The sequence below is a fragment of the Engystomops pustulosus genome, chromosome 1 (genome assembly GCF_040894005.1).
Source record: "Engystomops pustulosus chromosome 1, aEngPut4.maternal, whole genome shotgun sequence".
In the NCBI taxonomy this organism is placed as follows: domain Eukaryota; kingdom Metazoa; phylum Chordata; class Amphibia; order Anura; family Leptodactylidae; genus Engystomops; species Engystomops pustulosus.
This window is the reverse complement of record NC_092411.1, coordinates 108,779,599-108,800,913: the sequence shown is the minus strand read 5'-3', so window position 1 is coordinate 108,800,913 and position 21,315 is coordinate 108,779,599. Positions and strand designations below refer to the sequence as shown.

The 21,315-nt window shown below is 39.8% G+C and overlaps 1 protein-coding gene across 3 annotated transcripts in view; it reads right to left on the bottom strand.

Annotated features, from left to right (window-relative positions):
* Positions 1 to 6,545: 6,545 nt before the first annotated feature.
* The window catches only part of PTCH1 (patched 1), a 76,761-nt gene continuing 61,991 nt past the window's right edge, over positions 6,546 to 21,315 (bottom strand). For 2 of the 3 annotated variants that reach the window (XM_072150835.1, XM_072150834.1), the window contains exons 17-24: positions 20,091 to 20,271; positions 18,904 to 19,184; positions 17,738 to 17,875; positions 16,702 to 16,844; positions 13,259 to 13,358; positions 12,886 to 13,137; positions 11,632 to 12,160; positions 6,546 to 9,797 (exon numbers count right to left, since the gene is read on the bottom strand). In XM_072150835.1, coding sequence (XP_072006936.1) covers positions 11,633 to 12,160; positions 12,886 to 13,137; positions 13,259 to 13,358; positions 16,702 to 16,844; positions 17,738 to 17,875; positions 18,904 to 19,184; positions 20,091 to 20,271 — 1,623 coding nt within the window. In that variant the 3' untranslated portion in view covers positions 6,546 to 9,797; position 11,632. Of the gene's footprint in view, positions 9,798 to 11,631; positions 12,161 to 12,885; positions 13,138 to 13,258; positions 13,359 to 13,510; positions 13,538 to 16,701; positions 16,845 to 17,737; positions 17,876 to 18,903; positions 19,185 to 20,090; positions 20,272 to 21,315 lie in introns of those variants that run through there. The other variant, XR_011855578.1, reaches the window with a different exon arrangement.

Here is a 21,315-nt window from a genome sequence, read left to right as displayed (position 1 = left end):
GTGAGGATAGCCCTTTTATGGTCACTGCGCGGTCACTGCTCCGAAGCCGGGGCTTCACAGGCGCGGGCCTGCTGTTCTGCGCATGCGCAGACTGCAGGATCGTCAGGCGAGGGTGCGCAGCTACAAGCAGCTGCGTGCCGAAGATGGTGAGTAGGAGGGATAAAGTGGCTACCGGGGCGTGGAGTAGCCGCCTCGTGTAACCTCAGATGCGGCTACTCCACGCCCCAGTAGCCGCATAAGAAAATTAGCATAAAAGTCAAATAAAAGTTACTAAAAAAGTGCGGGGACGTGAGGATTAGCCCTTAAAAGGGCTATCCTCACGTCCCATTGATCCACCTACCACCTGATCTACCTTTATAGGTAGATTTGTGGTGGTAGGTTCCCTTTAAGAACTATTCCATCTTCTAGGACTCTTAAGAAGGGATCTTTACAAGAAAGGGCCTGAATTTCACCTAATCTACGACCTGTAGTGATAGCTATAAGAATGGCTGTTTTTAGTGTAAGGTTTTTTATGTTTTTTGCCTCTAGGGGTTCAAAGGAGGGCCCTGTAAGATGGTCTAACACTAAGGAAAGATCCCAAGGGGGAGTTTGGTTTTTAATGTAAGGTCTAATACGGGAACACCCCTTGATAAATCTTTTGACCCACTGGTGGTTGGCCAGGGGAAAATCAAGAAAAACACTAAGTGCAACAATCTGGACCTTGAGTGTGCTCGGTCTAAGACCCAAGGAAAATCCCGACTGTAAGAAGTCTAACACTTGAGCTAAATTTGGGGTTCCCTGAGAGGGAGGACGGTCTCCACACCAGGAGGAGAATTTTTTCCAAATCTTTTGATAGATGGCATTTGTTACCGGTTTTCTGCTTGCTTTCATGGTGCTGATTACTTCACTAGAGAGACCTTGGGCTGTTAAGAACGACCTCTCAGGATCCAGGCTGTCAGTTTTAACTGTTTTATGTTTTGATGATGTAATGGTCCCTGTGTGAGAATGTCCTGACGGTAGGGAAGATGATATGGATTGTCTATGGACAGTCTTTGAACAACCAGGAACCAACTCCTTTTCGGCCAGAACGGAGCAATGAGTATCAGTAAAATCTTTTCGGATCTTAGTTTCTGTAGCACTTTTGGAATCAAAGATATAGGGGGGAAGGCATAGACTAGACCTGTTCCCCATGACTGGCTGAGAGCATCTAGGCCTGATGGAGAGCCCCTGGGGTCCAAAGAGAAAAAGAGGGTTGCCTTTCTGTTTTGAAAAGTGGCAAACAGATCCAGAGTTGGAGTCCCCCAAAGATGGCAAATTTCCAAAAAGGTTTCTGGATTTAGAGACCATTCGTTTAGGTCCAGTATGACTATGCTCAAGAAATCTGCTTTTATATTCTCTATCCCCTTTAAGTGATTCGCTGAGAGGAAGAGGAGGTAAGATTCTGCCCATTTGAAAATTTGACAACATAGATTCGTCAGGCTCTTTGATTTTGTTCCCCCTTGCCTGCGAAGGTAAGCGACCGTAGTCGTATCGTCGGAAAAGATTTTGATATGTTGACCTTCTATGGATTTGTGGGCAGCTTTGAGCATTTCTAAGACCGCTTTCAGCTCTCTGTAGTTTGAGGACATGGAGCGGGATAGATCGTCCCACTGTCCTTGAAGATGTAAGCCTGGAAGAACTGCCCCCCAACCTTTCAGGCTTGCATCTGTCTGTATTGTGAGAACCGGGGAGGGATTCCACCAGACCCCCTTCCTTAGATTTTGGGGATTTTTCCACCAATTTAGCGAGTGTTTTACTAGATAGGGGATCTTTACCTTGCAATCTTGATGTAGGGGATTTTTGTCCCAGACTCGGATCGTCGAGGCCTGCATAATTCTACGGTGACTTTGAGCCCAAGCCACGCACTGGATGCACGATGTCAGAAGTCCCAGTAGACTTAAGGCTGCACGGATACTGCAGAAGATCCTCCCCTGAAAGAGACTTACAGTTTGTTTTAATTTTTGGAATTTTTCTGGTGGCAAAAAAGAATGCTGTTTTATTGAGTCCAGCATTACCCCTAGAAATGTCTTTGTTTTCTCTGGAAAGAAATTGGATTTCTCCTGGTTTATTATCCAGCCTAAATCCTGAAGGAGAAGTAGAGATGTCTGTAAGTGAATTTTTAACTCCGCTTCTGTTCTGGCCACTAAGAGCAGGTCGTCTAAGTAGGGTACTATTACAATGTTTCTCATTCTTAAGTAGGCTACTACTTCTACCATTAACTTGGTAATATGCGGGGAGCGGATGAAATTCCAAACGGTAGTGCCCTGAACTGGAAATGAAGAATTTTCCCCTGTGGGGATTGAATCTCAAACCTCAGATATTTCTGATGGTTTTGGAAGATTGGGACGTGATGGTACGAGTCTTTGAGGTCCACTGTACATAGAAAATAATTTTGACCTATGCGAGGTACTGTAGATTTTATTGACTCCATCTTGAAAAGTTTGGTTATTATAAATTTGTTAAATTTTTTTAGGTTTATAATTAAACGGTAAGTGCCGTTCGTTTTTTTTACTAAAAATAGAGGGGAGTAGAATCCATTCCCTTTCTCTGTCTCCTGTACTGGGACAATCACATTCATGTGACACAGCTGCTGAATGTTGGCCCATAACTGGAGATTTTGAGTCTTGATAAATTTGGGAGAAATTTGAAAGTTTTGGGGATGGGGGGGGGGGGTGGAGAAATTCTAACCTGTAACTTGATTGAATGATCTGCCGAACCCAGGGACTCGGGGAAATTTCCGCCCATTTTGTTACAAAATAAGAAAGCCCCCCCCCCCCACCTGTAAGTCATTGTCTTTTTTGTTTTTGGTCGGGGTTAAAGAGGTAACCGCGACCTGCTCCGCCTTTTGCGTAGCTCCACCTGCCGGACTTCCCCTTGCCCCTAAATTGGGTTTTATTTGCCCTAGAGGGGCGAAAGGAAAAAAGAGGGTCTTTTGGGGGAAGGTTTATTAATTGGAAACCCTTTTTTCTTTCCGCAGCTCTTCCCAGGATAGAATCCAGTTTGCTGCCAAAGACTAATTCTCCCTGGAATGGAATTCCACATAACATGGTTTTTGATTTAACATCACCGCCCCACTGTTTTACCCACAATGACCTACGGACTAAGTTGGTTAGGGCTGCTTCCTTAGCTGAGAATCTTAAAGCCTCGGCAGAAGCATCGGCAAGGAATGCAGTAGCAGATTTTAAGAGGGGCATAGATTCTATGATAGTTTCTCTAGGAGTTTTATTTACTAGGTGATTTTCTAATTCTGAGAGCCACAAAAAGAGGGACCTAGCTACAGAAGTGGACGCAATGTTTGTTTTTTTGTTTAAGGAAGATGCTTCCCACGCTTTTTTCAAAATGGATTTTAAGCTGTGGGTCTTTAAGCTGTGCGATATCCTCAAGGGGAAGGTCAGTCTTTTTAACCACTTTGGTGACCTGAACATCTATTTTAGGTATAGAGTCCCATAAAGCGTTATCTTCAAACAGTAGTCTATTGCGAAATTCTTTAGAGACTGATATTCTTTTCTCTGGGACCTTCCACTCCTCTAGAACTAGGTCTTTTAATGCGTCTACCACTGGAAAGACCCGTTTCTTTTTATATTTTAGTCCTCCATAAAGTTCAGACTGAACTGAGGATGGTTCAACCACGTCCTTGATATCTACAGTATTTTTTAAAGCTTTTAATATATTATGCAGATCCTCTGAGGAAAATAGATATTTTGCCTGATTTAGTTCTCTAGGTTGAGCTTCTTCAAGGTCATCCTCAATTTTTTCGCTAAGGGATCCTGAAGCAAAATCAGAATCCTCTTCAGAAGAGGATGTTTGAATATATTTAGCCTTTTTCTTAGGGGTTCAGGTAAGTGGGCCGCAATAGATGAGGATACTTCTTCCTTAATTACTGATCTTAGTTCATCTATTAAGGAAGATCTTTCCTCTTTGAGGATTTTATTTGAGCAGTCTGGACATAAGCTCTTTATATTATCCTCTGCCATTTGCATTACACAGCCCACAACGTTTGGATGGTTTTTTAGTTGGTTTTTCCCTCTCTCTTTGCTCCTTTTCTCTGGGTTCTTTCTGTTCCTTACCCTGAGAAGGTATACATAATAACATTACTAATAGGTATGCTGAAAATGTAGCAGAGAGGTAGCCCAGGGCTTGTACTTACAGGTACCAGGACCTGGAACATGTTAATCGTTTCATCTGCCATGCGGAAGTCGGAGAACGCTGGAGCCGACTTGGTGGTGCTTTAGACCAACGCAATATGCCTGAGGCCTGGCGGTTTTATGTCTAGGCTCCTCCCCACCCCCTCCGGAGAGACCCGGAAGTGTTACCTGATTGGATGGCTGCTGGGATCGATGCACCGGAAGTTAGCGCCATGCTGGGACCTGATGCCGGAAACACGCATTGGTCGTCAGAACTGGATCCATGCGCCAATTTTCTTTAAGAGGTACGTCGGCTCGCCCGGTATCACCGTCTCCTGGTTACAGTTTTCGTCCCGGAGCGGAGGACAAGATTTTTTGCCCGCCGGCCCAGCAGGTAACTTTTCTCCCCCTGTACTCCTTTCCCCTTGCTGGACCCAGCATTAGTCACGCGGGTCCGCTGGATAGGTCCTATCAGGGAAGAGTACAGGGGACGAGGGGTGTTAAGTCTTTTCCCAGCACTTAATATAAGTGTGGGAGCGGACTGGGTTCCTAAGAACCTTACAATTTATTCTCCTCAGAGAGGAATCTCTTGCGACTTGTATCCCCTAGGGACAGGAAGACACTGGTGTGGGGTGCTAGGGAGGAACCCTTAAACTCTTGTGACTTCCTGTCCCTACAGGATATAAGGAGCATCCTCCAGGTGGGGGCTGTCAAGGGAACGTGGTGGAAAAAGGTCATGAACTGATTCTGGTTTATTACACACAGAGCAGGCATTCCATAGGGCACATTTAAAAGGGGTTAAGTGGAGGAGAAGAGGGGATACACTGAATCTTTATAAGGTTAGCAGGGTTTCTGTGTGATGTGTTGAAATATGCAGAGGGTGGGCCTGGGTTAGGAGAGATGTCCCCTGCAGCAAGCAGAAGGAGAAAGAAGAGACAAAAGATGCTTTAGAGATTTAAGAGACGTTATTTCTCGCTTCACAACAGAACACTGTGATAACTTAGTATGGTTACATAACATATAGAGTGTTTATAGAGTGTGTGAGTGGTGTAAGAAGGCGAGTGAAGGAGAGAGGCATTGATATGGATAGTTGGTGCTTGTGAGATTGATGGTCGGTAGGAAAACAACAACCATAGCAAACACAGAGAAAATGGAAAACATTTTTAGCAAAAAATAATTGTTCATTTTTCTTTGCCATCTTACCTGTCTCCTGCCCTGTCTAACTGTAATGTATAACTGCATTTTCATACTTAGTATGCTTGAATTCTTGGTTTGCTTGGCAGAATATTATACTTAGCAGAATATTATCACTAAAGTTATACCCAGAGAAGACAAGAGGCCAGGCCCTCATTTAGCTCGTAAAACAATTAATCTAGGAGACTTAACACATGTGGATAAAGTTCTGAACAGAGAAAAACAAACTCATTGAGGGGCATAAATGATCATTAAATCATGTAGGACAGAAAAGGGTCAAATGTTACAAAAAAAAAACAGACACAGGCAATCCTTAGGCAATCAGAGATGTATACCATTGCAGAAAGTGAGACTGCATACAAAAGTTTAAAATATCCAAATTTCGTTCCACTTCACAATTATATATTTTAGGGTTGAAGCCTGAAATAAGGCAAAAGGTAGAAAAGCTAGAATAAATTAAAATTTATTAAGAAACTCTTGTAGTTTGGGGACCTGGTAAAGATTTTGCAGTGGGGTGTTGCAGCCTCAAGCGATGCCTCTGTCCATTGGCATCAATACCATTATTAGGATTATAATATAGGAGGGCTGGGCGGCCGCCAGGGGCCTAAGGCTACTTATACACAACAATGTGCTCGCCGTACCATAGCACGTGGGCACACGTCAGCGTCCAGGAGAGGAGGAGTGGGTGAGCGTGTCCCATCTTTCTCCCAGGTACGGAACATGCGCCCATTGCTGTCTATGGGGCACGTATATACGGTCGTGCGAATGTAGCCTTTGGTTCAGGTGGTCTTGATACTGCCCTGTATGAAAAAAAGAAGGACCTCCAGCCACCAAACCGGCATGCTTTCAACACATAATTATACCAGGCTCCTTTAAGGACCTTTTAAGGTCCTCCACACTGCGGCAAACTGCAGAACTAAATGTTGACATAAGTAGCTTGATTCTAGTACTATATGAAGCAAGTAAATACAATATTAAAATTAGACTTCTAATGGCTCACAATTTCTATTTCTATCTATTTCAATTTACAGCCCAGGGTACGTGGTCGTCCTAATCAGCCCCTGCCCGGCGTTATCACCTTGAACACTGAAGATGGTTGGTGTTAGAATATGGAAATGTACATGGCTGTTTCACATTGCATATAAAATAACAGCAACAACAACAAACTGTGCATGAAAAAAAGACTACAAAAACAAACCAAGTACTCAATAAGTTATAATAATTTTTATTCATGTTAGAAATTCTATCAGTGTTCGAACATTAATATTTAGAGAATTTGTACAATTATTTTCAATGTTTGAAATGTAAACCACACTAGATCACAAAAATGAAACAAACATTCTGTATAGTAAGCATTATATTGCTCTCTTGATGTGGTTAACCCGTTCCCTACTGGAGTGTTTTAGCAATTCCCCTGGCATAGGAGACTTGCTAACCAACTCAAAACCATGAAGGGGCCAAGTAATATTTTGTCCGGTGTTTTTAAAAGTATGTGTGCACTGTACCCAAATTTCATGTCTCACAATGGTAATCAATACATATAAACTCTTTAAAAATATACTTCTGTCAAAAAGACTTGATCACTACTATGTACACTACAAAAATAAATTTTCATATAAATAAATTATATGGCATATGTTTATCTTTGTAAATGAAATGACACAAAACCCACTCCTGCCTTCTTACGGCAGACAATGAGACCCAGTTTGAATAGTTTTCCTTTTAACTCCTTAGTCTAAAATGCTATGAGTCTTTCGTGTAAATGTTATATACTCTCTCCTATTTAACATTAGTAAGCACTCTATACAAATAAAAATTCCATTAAAAGTAGCCCATAGCTGTAATAGTGTTTTCCATAAGAAATAAAAAAAATATCCCTGCATTGTTTAGTTATAAACTGGCATAAACAAATACTGAAAGAACACATTTGTATTATACAAAAATATAAATATAAAAAAAACAAAAAACAAAGAAAAACATTGCCAGCTACTGTTCTCCCTTTGCCAATGTGACTATTGGAGATTATATATTTATATATATATATTTATATATTTATTTATAAAGTCTATACTGTGCAGAAGGCAGCAGACACACTAACAAGGGAGAGGGGAGATTTGGCCATGTAAGTGTGTGTAGTATGAGACTTGAGAAAAGAGGAAACACAGCTTAGAGTCTATTGTTATCCGCAATGCCAACACGTCATGATAGCACAGTGCTGCTCAAAAATGTCATCAGCTGACAATATCTTCTCAGAGGCTTAAAATTTGGCTTAATGTGTTTGGGTTATTATAGAACATGGTATAAATAACGTGGTGTAATAAAGTATTCATGTAATTCTTAATTATATCAAAAGAATATACTTTTTTGCAGTTTCTCCTATGTAAGTGCTTCTTCTCAATCTCACTGGAGGCTTGTTTTCCTTTGGGCTGCTTCTCTAGCTCATTTCCCTGCACAATGGTGTCAGTGGAGGAGATTTAGCAAGCTTGCCCCACACTTATTAAGGGTTTTAAACCATTTGTCTGAAAAAGGGTCATAGCTTAGCATCAAAAAGTCATTGTGCCAAAAATGGTGCATTATAACTGTGCACTGGTATACTCTGGCTTATCAGTGATATGCAAACAGGTAATAGGCACATATATGATATTCTTAGACCATAAATACATCTGATTGATTGTACTTATACATCAAGCTGCTTCTTTGATGGATTTAACTGCAAAGAGAACAAACCAGCCTGTAGAATGTGAGAAAAGGCATCTACAGAAGAAAAAGTACATAGGTTTTTATGAAAAATCTGAACTATTCTAATCTGTACTACTCTAATCTGTATAATAGTGATGATTCCTCCAGTACACAATACCATGATGCAAGCAAATTCAATTTCTTTGAGATGCAATAGGCAATAATTGAGGGTCACTGTGCCATACATGACTACTTGTGAAATGAAGGTAGCTTTCCAGGTTGTGCCATGAGAGTTCAGCTTTAAAGTGTATTATTAATGAATACATGGCTCTAAAACACTGCAAACAAACAGGGTCCATTGTCTTTTTTTTATCTATATTGATGGCAGTGTAATGGACACAGAGACAATTGTGGTGGCCTCAGTGTGCTTATGTAACAATAGCTTATTAATTAAAATTAAAAAAAAAATGTCAGCTACATATTCCTTGTTAGATTTGTTTTTTTGAAGGATGAACAAGTGCCTTAAAAGTATTTCAATGAATATTCTTCTTTGCCAAGTAGCACGCAATGCAATATACACTGCAATCCACAATGGCAAATGAAAAACATTTACAGTATATCAATGAACAAAACAATACAACATAAAACTTATCTGAATTAAATTAATAGCATAAAAAGGTAAACTCTGAGCAAAAAAAAAAAACATTTATGTATGTAAAAGAGGAAGGGAGGTAGATAGGGGAACCATTTACATTTTTAGAGGCAAAAAAGGAATAGTAGCACCAAAATAAGAAAAAGGTCATGTAAAAGCCTTACAAAATGTATTATTCAATTGTTGTTCCATCCCCTTTATCACTGAAGTGCTTATTATAAAAAAATAAACAAAAAAAATAATAAATTTTTAGCACTTAGCTAGTGGTGAATAACACCAGCCATAATGACCAAGTAGCCCCTAAGCTGAAATGGAACCACAGCAAGTGTGCCAGTCACCATCCCGTAAAACATATAAAGGGAATAAATAAAAAGAATGATTTGCAAAGTCCGCATATGACATTCGCTAATGAGAATACAGGTCTCCTGCAATTAAGTGCTGAAGATGAGTAGAAGAAAACGCCCAACACAGCGGGTTTACATAAGCACACCAAGAATACAGAACACAGTGGAACAGACTCTACAGTATCACATGAGACAGGTGCACACATCCAGACACAAGGACAGGCAAGAAACAACATTGGCTATGACAAATTCTTCATATCTGCCCATTTGAAGGAAAAGAGATATTCACGCATAGCGTGTTTGGAAATTATCAGTAACATACTACCACAGGGTTGTGATATGAACATTAAACAACAAAAACAGGAAACCTTTACACATATAAAATAACACCTATTACATAAGCAATATTTGCATAGAAATTATACAAGTACATTATACAATATGTAAGCAGCAGAGAAAATATGCTGGATATCTAGATTAAAAGTGTGGCACAAATCCTGTACATTAAGTAGAGGGAGCAAACAAGCTTTGCCCCATCTGTTAAAAGGAGTCAAAAGAACTCCAAAGTTATACTAACTTTACATAGTTCTTTTGTATATTACATATGTATACATCTTTTAAATATTTATACCAATATTTAACACATTTGTACAATAGATTACAGTAACAATGAACTGTTTGTCTTGATGCAGCATGTCCATTATAGAAAACCTCCAGCAGCTTTCATTAACCAGTCTGGAAATTCTGTCCCATCTTTGGCCATCGACGATTTCGATTATGTTGACTCTGTAAGAAGAAAGAAAACCATTATTGCAATATATGTGATAATAGTTACCTGGAAACCCCCTATTTATTACATTAAGCGATAATAACAAATATGTGATCTAGGGCAGTGGGACACAGGGAATCCCTAATGCTACACTAGCGTCGGAGGTGAAAGCACACTGGCCAGTCCAACCCTCGGCCATAATGACATAAATAACTCTTTACTAGAGATGAGCGGACACGACAATGCCATTCCAGAGAGCTTTAGAGATTTTGGGGTACATGTACAGAGAAAATGAGGAATAAGGGGTGACAGATTGATGCGGCCATTCAATCACTACTTATTCATGACCTACTCTTTGCATAGGTCATTAGGCACAAATAAGCCAAGCCTAACAGAATGTTTGTGTGGATTTCCTCCCATACTAAAAATACATACTGGTAGGTGGATTAGATTGTGAGCCCCACTGGGGACAGGGACATATTTGGCAAGAAAAGTGCAGCGCTGCATAATTTGTGTGCACTATGTAGAAAAAGGAATTATTATTCTTATAATTGTTATCTTTAACATATAATGCATCTTTATCAATAGGTTGTCTATCTGACCCGGTCAGCACCGATAAGAGGGTGACAGATGGTATTGTAACATTCTCCCCATTCTAATATCAAATTGTCAATTTACGGATAGATTTCCCTGGGGGATTAGAGAGGAACAACATACTGGGGTTTAAAGGGAATCTGCCATATCCCAAGTATCTGTTGGCAGCATACTGTAGCGAAATACATTAGGATTTCAATTTTAGCATTGTTTCTGTCCATTATGATGACATTTCTGGAAAATATTCAGTTTTATCCACTTGACGCAAATGACGCAGTTAAAGGACAGAGGACATGTCCAGAGGGAACTGCTAATCCCTATTATACACACTGTCATTTTTCTTGTGAGAAACATTGGGTAATACTGGAGGAGTAGGGAAACATTCAGGTGTTGAGGACATACTCCAGTTGCACCAACTATGTTATTAGCATATGGAAGAAAATGGAAATTTCTCAGAAATGGCATAATGGACAGAAATAATAAAGCTATGTTGGAAATTTCAGAGCATTTTTCTATATCTTGGTGGAGACAGTAGAAGTAAAGCTTCTCCTCAATTGCAATTTTATGGGAAATCCAAGAATGTATAACTGAAAATCTGTATAAACATCCCTAACAAATGTAAAAAAAATATCAAAGCATTTATTCTTTGATGATCTATACTAGTATGTGACAAGACCTTCAGATGTGAAAGACATGTAGACTTCATTTCAGATCATCTGTGATGAGGAAAAAAAAAAAAAAACACACACAATATGAAAATAAGGGTTCCCTTAAAGCTGTCAGGGCGATTCAGTACAATAAATCACTTACATGTCCTTATGGACCTGTAGTTTAGTGTCCCGAATCATTCCGTATGAGTTCCATGGTGGGGGCAGTAAAAAACTTGACAAAAAAACCCCACACAGCATAAATTCTACCTGCCTTCCCCAGCCTTCTCTGCATGTACCATAGGTACAGCTCATTCGCAAGGAAGATGGGGTCGTCTCCCGGCAACGCAAGAGAAAAAGCGAGTCAGTGAGAACTTCAGATGCAAGTCCAATGTGCCTTATTGGATTGACATCTAGGCAAGTATATAGGTGTTTATTTTTTTTACATTGCGCCCCCCCCCCCCCCCCCCCCCGATAGCTCATAAACGCTGTTTTGGGACCCTAAATCACAGGTCCATACAGACCTGTATTTGGTTTAGGGTCCCAAAACTGGTGACAGGTCTTCTTTAAGTAGCATTTCAATCTCTGATAGTCCAAGTCAATTTTGTACCTTATTTTGAGACATTTCCTCTTGTCCTTTCTTCACATTCAACATCTTGCAGCTCTATCACTTCTACTTTAGAGTTCCTTCTCTCATAACGAACATTAAAAGGCACATGAGGATCCTCATAAGGTCCATGGTCATCTTCGTGGTACCCACTGTAAAATGGGTAGCTACTGCGGTTATTGTGGCTACACAATGAAGGGTGAACAGCAACAGTAACTGAAGCCGAAGCAGTCACAGTAGTAATAGGCTGGCAGTATGCAGGCCCTGAAGAACCTGTTGGAGCAAAAGCTGTTCTCCTATTGCTTTGTAAGTGTGGTCTGTGTCCTGAGCGATCTCTGGTACTAGGACCAGCATGGTTCTCAGTAGAAGTTTCAAAGGCATCCCTACGAGGACGGTATGGAGGTGGTCGTGATTGTTCCCTTGACTCCCACCTTTGATTCCTGTTAGGGCGCCATTGCTGTTGAGGTCTTGGATCTGCATCAGACAATGTCCTCCGATTTGGCTGGGTGTGTGTGCCTTCTGGTATTACAACCTGGAAAATAATATACAAAGTCAGCTTTCAACAATCTAAGAATACATTAAATTAGTCCAAGGTATTTTCATGGAAATAATGGGTTGTATCGAGTTATCCCCCATCCACAGAAGAGGAGAGGGGTCCCGTTTCCCGAATAGGTGGTTGCATGCTAGTCCTCTCGCTGTATTCAATAGTATTGGAGTGTAGGGGATGCAATGACTATGTGAGTGCCAGTAATAAGTGAGCAACGTTCTCTGCAATATCCAACACTCCCATATTATTTCTGGGTGTCCCGTTTTTATGATCACTGTGGGTCCCAGCAGTCAGACCATTACCAATGAGTTTGTTATACCCCATCCCGAGAAACGGGTAATTTAACAATAATTTTAAAACTGGTGCCTTTAATATGTTGTCTAATGCAGCAAGTCAATAAGCATCTGTTAAGGTATTCTTGGTGTTAAAATGGCCATGACAAAACGCGATGGATCTTGTAAATGATTGTGGTCACTTGGCTGTCACCAAGATCGGTCAACACCAATAAAGTCAGCCCGTGACATGGTATAAAGAATTTCCCATTAGCGTAGTACAGAGATTTTACTTCTGAACAATTCTTTCCTTGCTCTCTCCATATGCACCGACTTAAGTGTGCATGCTCGGATAGCACTTCTTCACTATAAAGTAATATTTTTTATTTCAAGAGATACATCAGAAACAAATGCAGATAAAACAAGGGCAGAACTCACAGAAGACCTCGGGAAGACTGGATTTCTGGTGGCCTCAACAATAACTTGGTGTGGAGGTGCACCGGCTCTTTGGGCTTCGTACTGGTGAAATTCTTCACTAAAGCCAGACACTGTAGTTTGTGAGCTTGATTCAGAGTCTGAAGAGTCTGACCCAGTATTGGCTTGTTGCTTTAACACAGGAAACCTCACAAAGTTTGGTGGGAGATCTAATGTTGGTGTGGGTAACCGGTCTCCACCATTGGCTGGTGACACCTAAAAATATTTTTATTTTGGTTAAAAACTTATATTGTACATTAAATATATTTAAATGGAAAATACCCAAGAAACATTCAAAATAGCATGCAAATACATTTCATAGCAATACAATGCCTACCTCAGGATAAGGTCCAAAGACAGACAGGAGTACTGGAAGAAGCACCAATCCATTTAGGACCCCAAGAAGGGTTAATATTGCCAACACAGCAAAGAAGTACCTGCAAAGAAAGGAAATCATATGAATGATCACTATTAAAAGAGAAAGGTGCAGATTATTGGAATTAAAAACAGAACATGCAATGCTACTAACCAAACACATAACAGAACACAGCAAAAGCAACAAGCATGAGAAGCTCTTGTATTATTTTACCTTCAATGTTAAATCCCAAGGTTCACTCTCAGTTAGCAGAAAAGAGAATGGTTAGACTGTTACCACAACAGAAGACTTGATAAATTGCTTCTATTCAGGAAAGTGTAACACAAGACCCAGAAATATGGAATGTGAAGTGAATAGAACACAATACCAGACTCCACTGTTCTCCCCATTAACCAGAACCCAGAAAATGGTAACTAAATGTATGTAGGGGCAGAGAATTGAAAAAAAAAACCTCTACAAGGGGAAGAGAGCCACTTGTGCAAAATGTTAATTCACAATTTCTGAAACTTAGAGATCTCCAATTAAGTCACTGCTTGTTCAGGTAAAGTCCCTTTTTTTTGTGTTCCTGATCTTTAACAACTATATTCCTCAAGGAATTCAATGTGTTTCAGTTTTACCACATAGCTTAAATTGCAAACTGTTCAGAGTGGAGGAACCAGCTTTTTGTAAAAAGAAAATGCTTTCCATTCTATGGTATGCCTGAGCATTGTACGCGGTAAAAGGCTCCACAATGGCTGAGCTGCATTGCAGGCTAATCTTTTGTTGATCAATTTAGCATCTCTGAATACTCTTGTTTTGAGTCAGGCAATTCAAAGATAAAGGCGAAAGTAATGGGGAAGAGGAGGGAAGTGCACAAGTGGATGCAGTTTCCCACCACTAAGGCTTATGGTCAGGGATTATTCAGATATACGAAAATGCGGACCCATTACAGAAAAAAAAAAAGTTTATTTTTTCTAAAAAGTTCATAAAATGTAAGCTTATTTAGTGACGATGCGGCTGGCAGCAGTATATTTTCCCCTTCACATGAAATGATTTCGGTTGTGGAACACTTCACAGAAGAAGAGGTTAACAAATGCTTGGCTGGGGATAAGGCTCTTGTTTTCCTTGTATCTTTATTCCTCAAGAAATCACAACATACAAATAACCTGGTTCTGTAAACATCGTGGAAAATCTTAACTCCATTAGTACAATGAACAAGCCAATGTCCTCTTCAAATGTAAACCAAGCAAAACTTTAGACTGGGATTTGTATCAACAATAGGCCCCAGAAACATTTGCATGTCATCCATCTAGCTGTAGAATAAACAAGGAGATTATATTTCAGTCTGCTTTGCATATACAATGTCTGTTAATTTACTCCATTTTAGTGGAGCGCATCGTTGAGCTAATCTCTCTGTCTTTCCAGAACTTTTTGTAATCCCCTGGAACAAAGCAGTAACATTTGATCACTTTATATCCAACCAAGAAAAGAACCAGATTTCTATTTAGCTCCAACATGTGTGTGTTAAGATGCGGGTAAACACGATGGCTCTCAAGCACAGAGAACTCCTACATAAATACCAGCCATGATACAGAGGATGTGCGACTACGAAAGCTCAATTCCATCAGGATTAGCTGTTGTGCATGGGGGTATCCCGGTGGCAAATTATAGATCTTAATCTGCCCAACTCTGTTCCCATGGAAGACAAACCTTTGTCTAGTTTGTCAGCAGCCAATTCCTATTATGTTACTGTAATGATGGCCTATCCCAAGTTTATGCCATAAACTACAGTCCTAATAGAAAGTATTCTGAAGCCTTGTTGAATAATGGTCAGATGAATGATGGTGGAAGAGCAGCAGATTTAAAAATCTTAAAAGTCGTTAATGTTATTGATTTAATAATTTCTTGAACAACCCCATTAATGTATAAGGGTCCTAGTGTATATACTTAAGTATAAGCAGAGTTTTCCAGCTCAAAAAAAAGGTACCGAAAAAAATATTAACTCTGCTTATACAAAAAGTCTACCAAAAAAAAAAAAAAAGGCTGTACTAACCATCCTGCCCCCCCCCCACAGGTCCTCCTCTTCATTGTTGCTGATGACAGGTCCTTGCTGCTGATCGCCCACACACCATGAAAGCAGCCACTTGCTGACATCATGGTGTGTGCCAGGAGCAACAGGTTGTGCACCCACTATGATGCAAGGACCTGGGGGAGAGGGGAGTCAGAAAGGGGAGTACAAAGTAAATTTTTTTTAATATGCTGGGTGTACTGGAGACAGAAAGCGGGCCATGTACTGGGAACAGGGGCTTTCTACATACTGGGTAGAATGCGTTGGCTGCTTAGCTATATACAGTGGAAAGGGGGCTGGCTATATACTGGGAGCACGGTTCAGGCTACAGTTATATACTGACGGACAGGGGGAAGGCTAGCTAATATATATATATATATATATATATATATATATATATATATATATATATATATATATATATATATATATATATTTTGAGGCGGGGGGAGGGGCTGGCAGACAATATTCTGGGAAGGGAGGGGGCTGGCTATATATACTAGGCGGACAGCTATCTCCTTCAGGTGTCTAATGAAAATATTACTTGGATCGGCTATGTATACAATGGAGCAAAGAATAGGCATGGTGAAATCCAAAAATAGCTACTCCTACACGGTGCGTCAACCCCATACACATTGCACTGGGAAATCATTTACCTAATGAGTAGCTTTTATCAGCAGGCATCACACAAACAACATAGTCGAGAACAGATGAGGTCTGTGTTGCTCTCTCTGCTCATAGAACACTGTAGGTTGTAGTATGTTTAATAAGTGTTTATACCATATTATACGCCATATACAAAAGATGCCCAATGAAGATCAGTAAAACTTGCCCATCACAATACATAAATATGAGCATCTATGTTAAATAGGAGGAATTTCATATGCCTCTCCTCCATTAGGGCTTTGTTCTTGCTCCCAGGCTTTTTTGCAATAGCAGATCTCCACAATGAAGCAGTGTTACATCTAAGATTAGTCATTTTACAGAGCTCCACAGGTTGTTTGTAATAGAGAGGGATCCATTTCACTGCACTTATCAAATTCCCTTCAAAGAAAACCTCCCAGAGCTGACAAACTTACATTCTTAATTAAATCCACAAGAAAACAGCCTCCCTTTTCACTTCCCTGTAGAACCCCCTCCCCACCTCTAATGCCATCTAGCAAATGTGAATAAAAACTCTGCTGCTCAACCAGTGTAGCCTTAGAGTTGGATTATTTACCTGGAACTAGGCAGTGACAGATTATGTTTTGCAGTAACATAGAATTAGAAATGCAGAAGATATAATTTGGGATCATTTGCATTATTTAACATGTTGTAACAGATGAAAAAAAATAAAAAAAATAAAAATATGCATTACCTGACTATAAAGTCAAATTCTGATCCAGCTAACATAAGGACCCCCAGTAAGGTAGACACAGCTCCATCTAGTACTGGAGCGAACATATGTTCCAAAGCCAGCACTGCCCTACGGTTCTTGTCTCCAATAGCGGTGAGGAAAGCCTACAGATGAAAATAACGATCATTTATTATTTGTATTCTGGGGTACAACTGTGCAAGGAAAAGCAGGAAAACTGCACAGAAGAAGGATCTGTATGGAGAAATTCATGGTTTGGTTTATTGAAAAGAACAGTGTTATTGGATTGACAAGGATTTGCATAAAATGCATTGGGCTCCAAATATTACTGGGCACCTAAGTATCAGCCCTGGAATACTCATTTGTGTTTTTTTTCTACCATGTACTAGATATAAAAAAGCAAGGGAAAGTCCATTTGGTCCTGTAAATATATTGACTGGGAGCACAGAACTGCTATTGAGCCTCTACACATGATCAACCATAGTCTTCCATTTGCTATAAACATACACTTCTATATTATTAATTTCAGGCAGTCCCGGGTTATGTACACGATATGTTTTGTAGGTTTGTTCTTAAGTTGAATTTGTATAAAGTTGAAACTGTATATTTTATAATTGTAACCACAGCCAATTTTTTTTTGTTTTCTTGTGACAATTGGATTTTAAAAAGTTGGACTGTCATCAGAACCAGGATTAACAATAAAGCTTGCAGACACATTTAATTACTGTTATAGATGTTTATTGTAGCCTGGGGCTAAAGTACAGTAAATCACCAACATCCAGCGGTCCGTTTGTAACTAGGGATCGTCTGTAAGTCAGGTGTTCTTAAGTAGGGGACCGCCTGTATACATGTATTATGTAGCCATTATAAGTTAAGGTATATTTTGGTGTATAAACCACAGATTTCCTTAAGAGCAGGGGCTATGCATTGACAAAATAGAATATATAATATTAAATTGTTTCAGTTAGAGATTCTATTACAAACCAAACCCTAAACTAAAAAAAGGTAAAAAAACAACTGAACAGTACTCAGTACTTACCAAGGCCACGTGTACAGTGAATTCTACCCCTATGCCCACAGACGCGATCAGGATCACCACAGGCACGGCACTCAGCTTAATTCCAATGAGACCCATCATTCCAAACAGCTCCACTGTCATAAGGGCCAGCACCATAACCTACAACAAAAACATTAAATCTGTCAAGACTGAAAAAGTAAGTACGGTAAGTAAAAGTCTACCTGTGTTTGCTTGAATACTTTGAAGTACATAATATACATAAACTACCATCTTCTATATGCAAGATGTAATAGCAGGAGAATTGCCTTTATGGATTCCTCCAGCACCTCATAGGTCAACTACCGGTACTTACAGTTCAGCATTTATCCACAAGAGGGACTGTAAATATAACAGATGACCTTGTTTGCCCTTGCATCAAATAAAGCATATAAAAAGACATTTAGGGTGGAAAAATAAATGCTGGATCTGGGAATATGACAACACGCATTGTCGAGGACATTTAATATTAAATCCTTAGCCAGCTTAAAAGAAACCCTAATAGGTGTCAGATTACAGGGAGGCCTCTGGGCTTTTAAGGAACTAGGGAAGATTGGTATAGACAAAGCAGGCAGTGAAGCAAAATGTACGGATGAATTTGGGAGGGGGGCTAAGAAATAGCTTTTTAGTACAGTACTGTTCAATGCAATTTTGGTAAAAAGTGCTGTTAAATAAAACAATATTACATGTATTAAATGTATGGAGTCAATAAAGGCACATGAGAAATTGTTATCCTTCTAGCATCCGGTATCTATTCCTTTATTATGGGAACAAAGGAGAGTATGGTAAAATGTGTACACTTCACGGCTGTGAAGTGATCAGAAAAAAGCTACAACTATGCCATCGCTTTACAGGCAAGCTGGTAATCTCATAAACACATCTGATAAAGTAAATCTCCATTGTAAGCGAAAGTGAATGTGTATCAATTAAAAGTTGCTTGTTCTTTAGGGAATATGTGGATTAAGTTTTTCAGGTTTACTCTGAAGCTGTGAACCCTCCCTTTCTTTCCCCTTCGAAGTCGAATAAACATATCATGAATGATGTAACATACTTTATTCCACCAGAGATCCAGACATAAACAAACCTTACTGGCTGTAGCAATAGCTATGCCGAAAGGAATTTCACTGCAACAAAGAACCTTATTAACTTACAATGATTCCAGCAGTCCAGGGGTTCAGAAGAAAGAGGGCACACACTAGGAATGTGCAGGCCAGAACCACGCTGATGGACAAGAGCAGCCAGTGGCGGAGCCCAATGTATTGCTCCCAGAAGAGGAACGGGTAGCCATTTGGATAACTTGATACTCCCAGGCTGGTATAGTTGTTGCAAATGGCTCGAACTTTTTCTATAGCTTGAACAAAATCTGAGGTTTCCCGTAGTCCATTGAGGTAAAAAGGAAACTGGGCATACTCTATTGGCTCAGCTGCATGAACTAAAGAACAAATAAACAGGAGGATCAATAATGGTACATAAGAAATACAGAAACATAAAAAAAGCCCATTATACAGCTGCTGTAAAAAGTGCAGAAGGACTAGTAAAGCTGTTGACAATGACTGAGCCAGAGAAACATCTACAAAGATGAAAAGGTCTTTGTTTTATGAAATTTAGAACATATGATCATTTAATAGTCTGGGAACCTTGATTTTCCATGCTTCTTTTATCATGTAACGGTAACCTTAGATCTACCACAATAAGGGAGAAAAAACCCACTAGATATATAAATTCCAGTCAGTCATACTGCTAGCGCTCAGTTACTGTCGTTGTGTGTTCCAGACCCTGCAGGGTCATTCAGTTGACTTGCTAAACATGATTTGCCCTATTATAATCTCAGCTATAAATTTTCATTAAGACAAGGCTTGGCTGACTGCCACAAGGCTCTAGGGTTCAGATACTGTAAAGCCATTTACTTTTTAGCCCATTGCATTTTTTCCTGGAATATGTAAATCTCTTCAAAATGTCTCTTTCTAAACTTCCTCCAATAGAAAATACACAAGTGAGAAAGTAATCCATGACTAAAGTATCCTTACATTTTAAAATTCATTATCATATTATTAGACTTTGATATATGGGGTAAGCAAATATTGACCTGCGTTTATAGCTATTTAACCCTTTTAAGCTAAAATAACCATTTCTTGACTAGTAAGATTGCATTTATTTCTGGCTGAATGGAAAAGACATGATTCTTTCAACAGAAAATGTATCATAAAAATGGTTGTCAAATTAAAACAGACCAGTCTCTGAAAGCGTGCTAGATCTGCACAATATCATCCAAAAACAGAGCCAGTCCAGAGGAAGCTGTTCATAAACAGTTTAAGGCTTGAGGCAAAGTCCTACTTACTTGTCCTGGTTTCAGGCATGTAGTCTGCTTTGTCGTGGACCCACTCTGGAGGGTGCGGGCGGATATTGGCCTGAGAAGCAGCGTAGGCTACAGGGTCATTACTCACCCAGGCCGTTAAATAGATGTAGAAGGCATTTGGATGAATGATCCCATCTGCATCCACAAGCCGCTGTTTAGTCAACTGTAGAACACATGCATATGGAAAGTTGTCAGAAAACTGCAGAGAGTACAACATCTTAATATAACATCAGCCGTTAGAGGAGGACTTGTCACTTCTCCTCACACGTCTGTTTTAATAAATCAGACCCCTTAACTACAAAAACAGGGGCATCATTTTAGAAATGGATGTATTTGCTGGAAGCTTCCCTGCAGTCAGACACTGTCCAGTCAGCGAGACCTTGCTAGCGCACACCAACAATGGTAACATTAGTATGTTAAATTTATTCCTATTTCCAGAGGGGATTTGGGTTGTCACTGTATATTAGGTCACATTAATGGCTTTCACTTCATTAAATTATGCTTTATGTTCTTATTCACTAAAAATTCATGCTATTGAATGCTCCATGCATCTATGGCATGGAGCCACACAAGAGAGACCGGAATGAAGAATTGCCAACGTATGGAGTATTTAATCCTACATTCTTATAAAACCATATGAATCTTATTTTGTGAAAACACATTTTATTTGGCACTTATTGATCTCTCCAAAGGTTTTTTTTTGTACCAAGGCCGGTGACCAGGACAAGGGGGAATCCTCTACACTTAGAGGAGAGGAGGTTCTACCATCACCATAGACAAAGGTTCTTTACTGTAAGAGCAGTGAGACTATGGAACTCTCTGCCACAGGAGGTTGTTATGGCCGACTCTATGTACATGTTCAAGAGAGGCCTGGATTCCTATCACGGGTTATGGGGATAAAACATTTGTTCAATCCGTAAATGTTGGACTTGATGGACTTTTATTTTTCCAGCCTTCTATACTATGATACTATGAATGCGACCAGGTATAGTAGACTAACCTTAGCTGTATACGGACATATTGTGCACGGAACACAAAACACAACAAATAAATGTGAAAGTTTTTGTTCATGAATACTATTTCATTACATGAATTATCCATAGGGTATGCCTTTTTATATGTGACTGGAGCTGTGCTTTTCTGCCTGAACTCAATGTAACCAGCACATTTGTGAGTTGGGGCCTCTCATTCAGTGAACTGCTGGCTT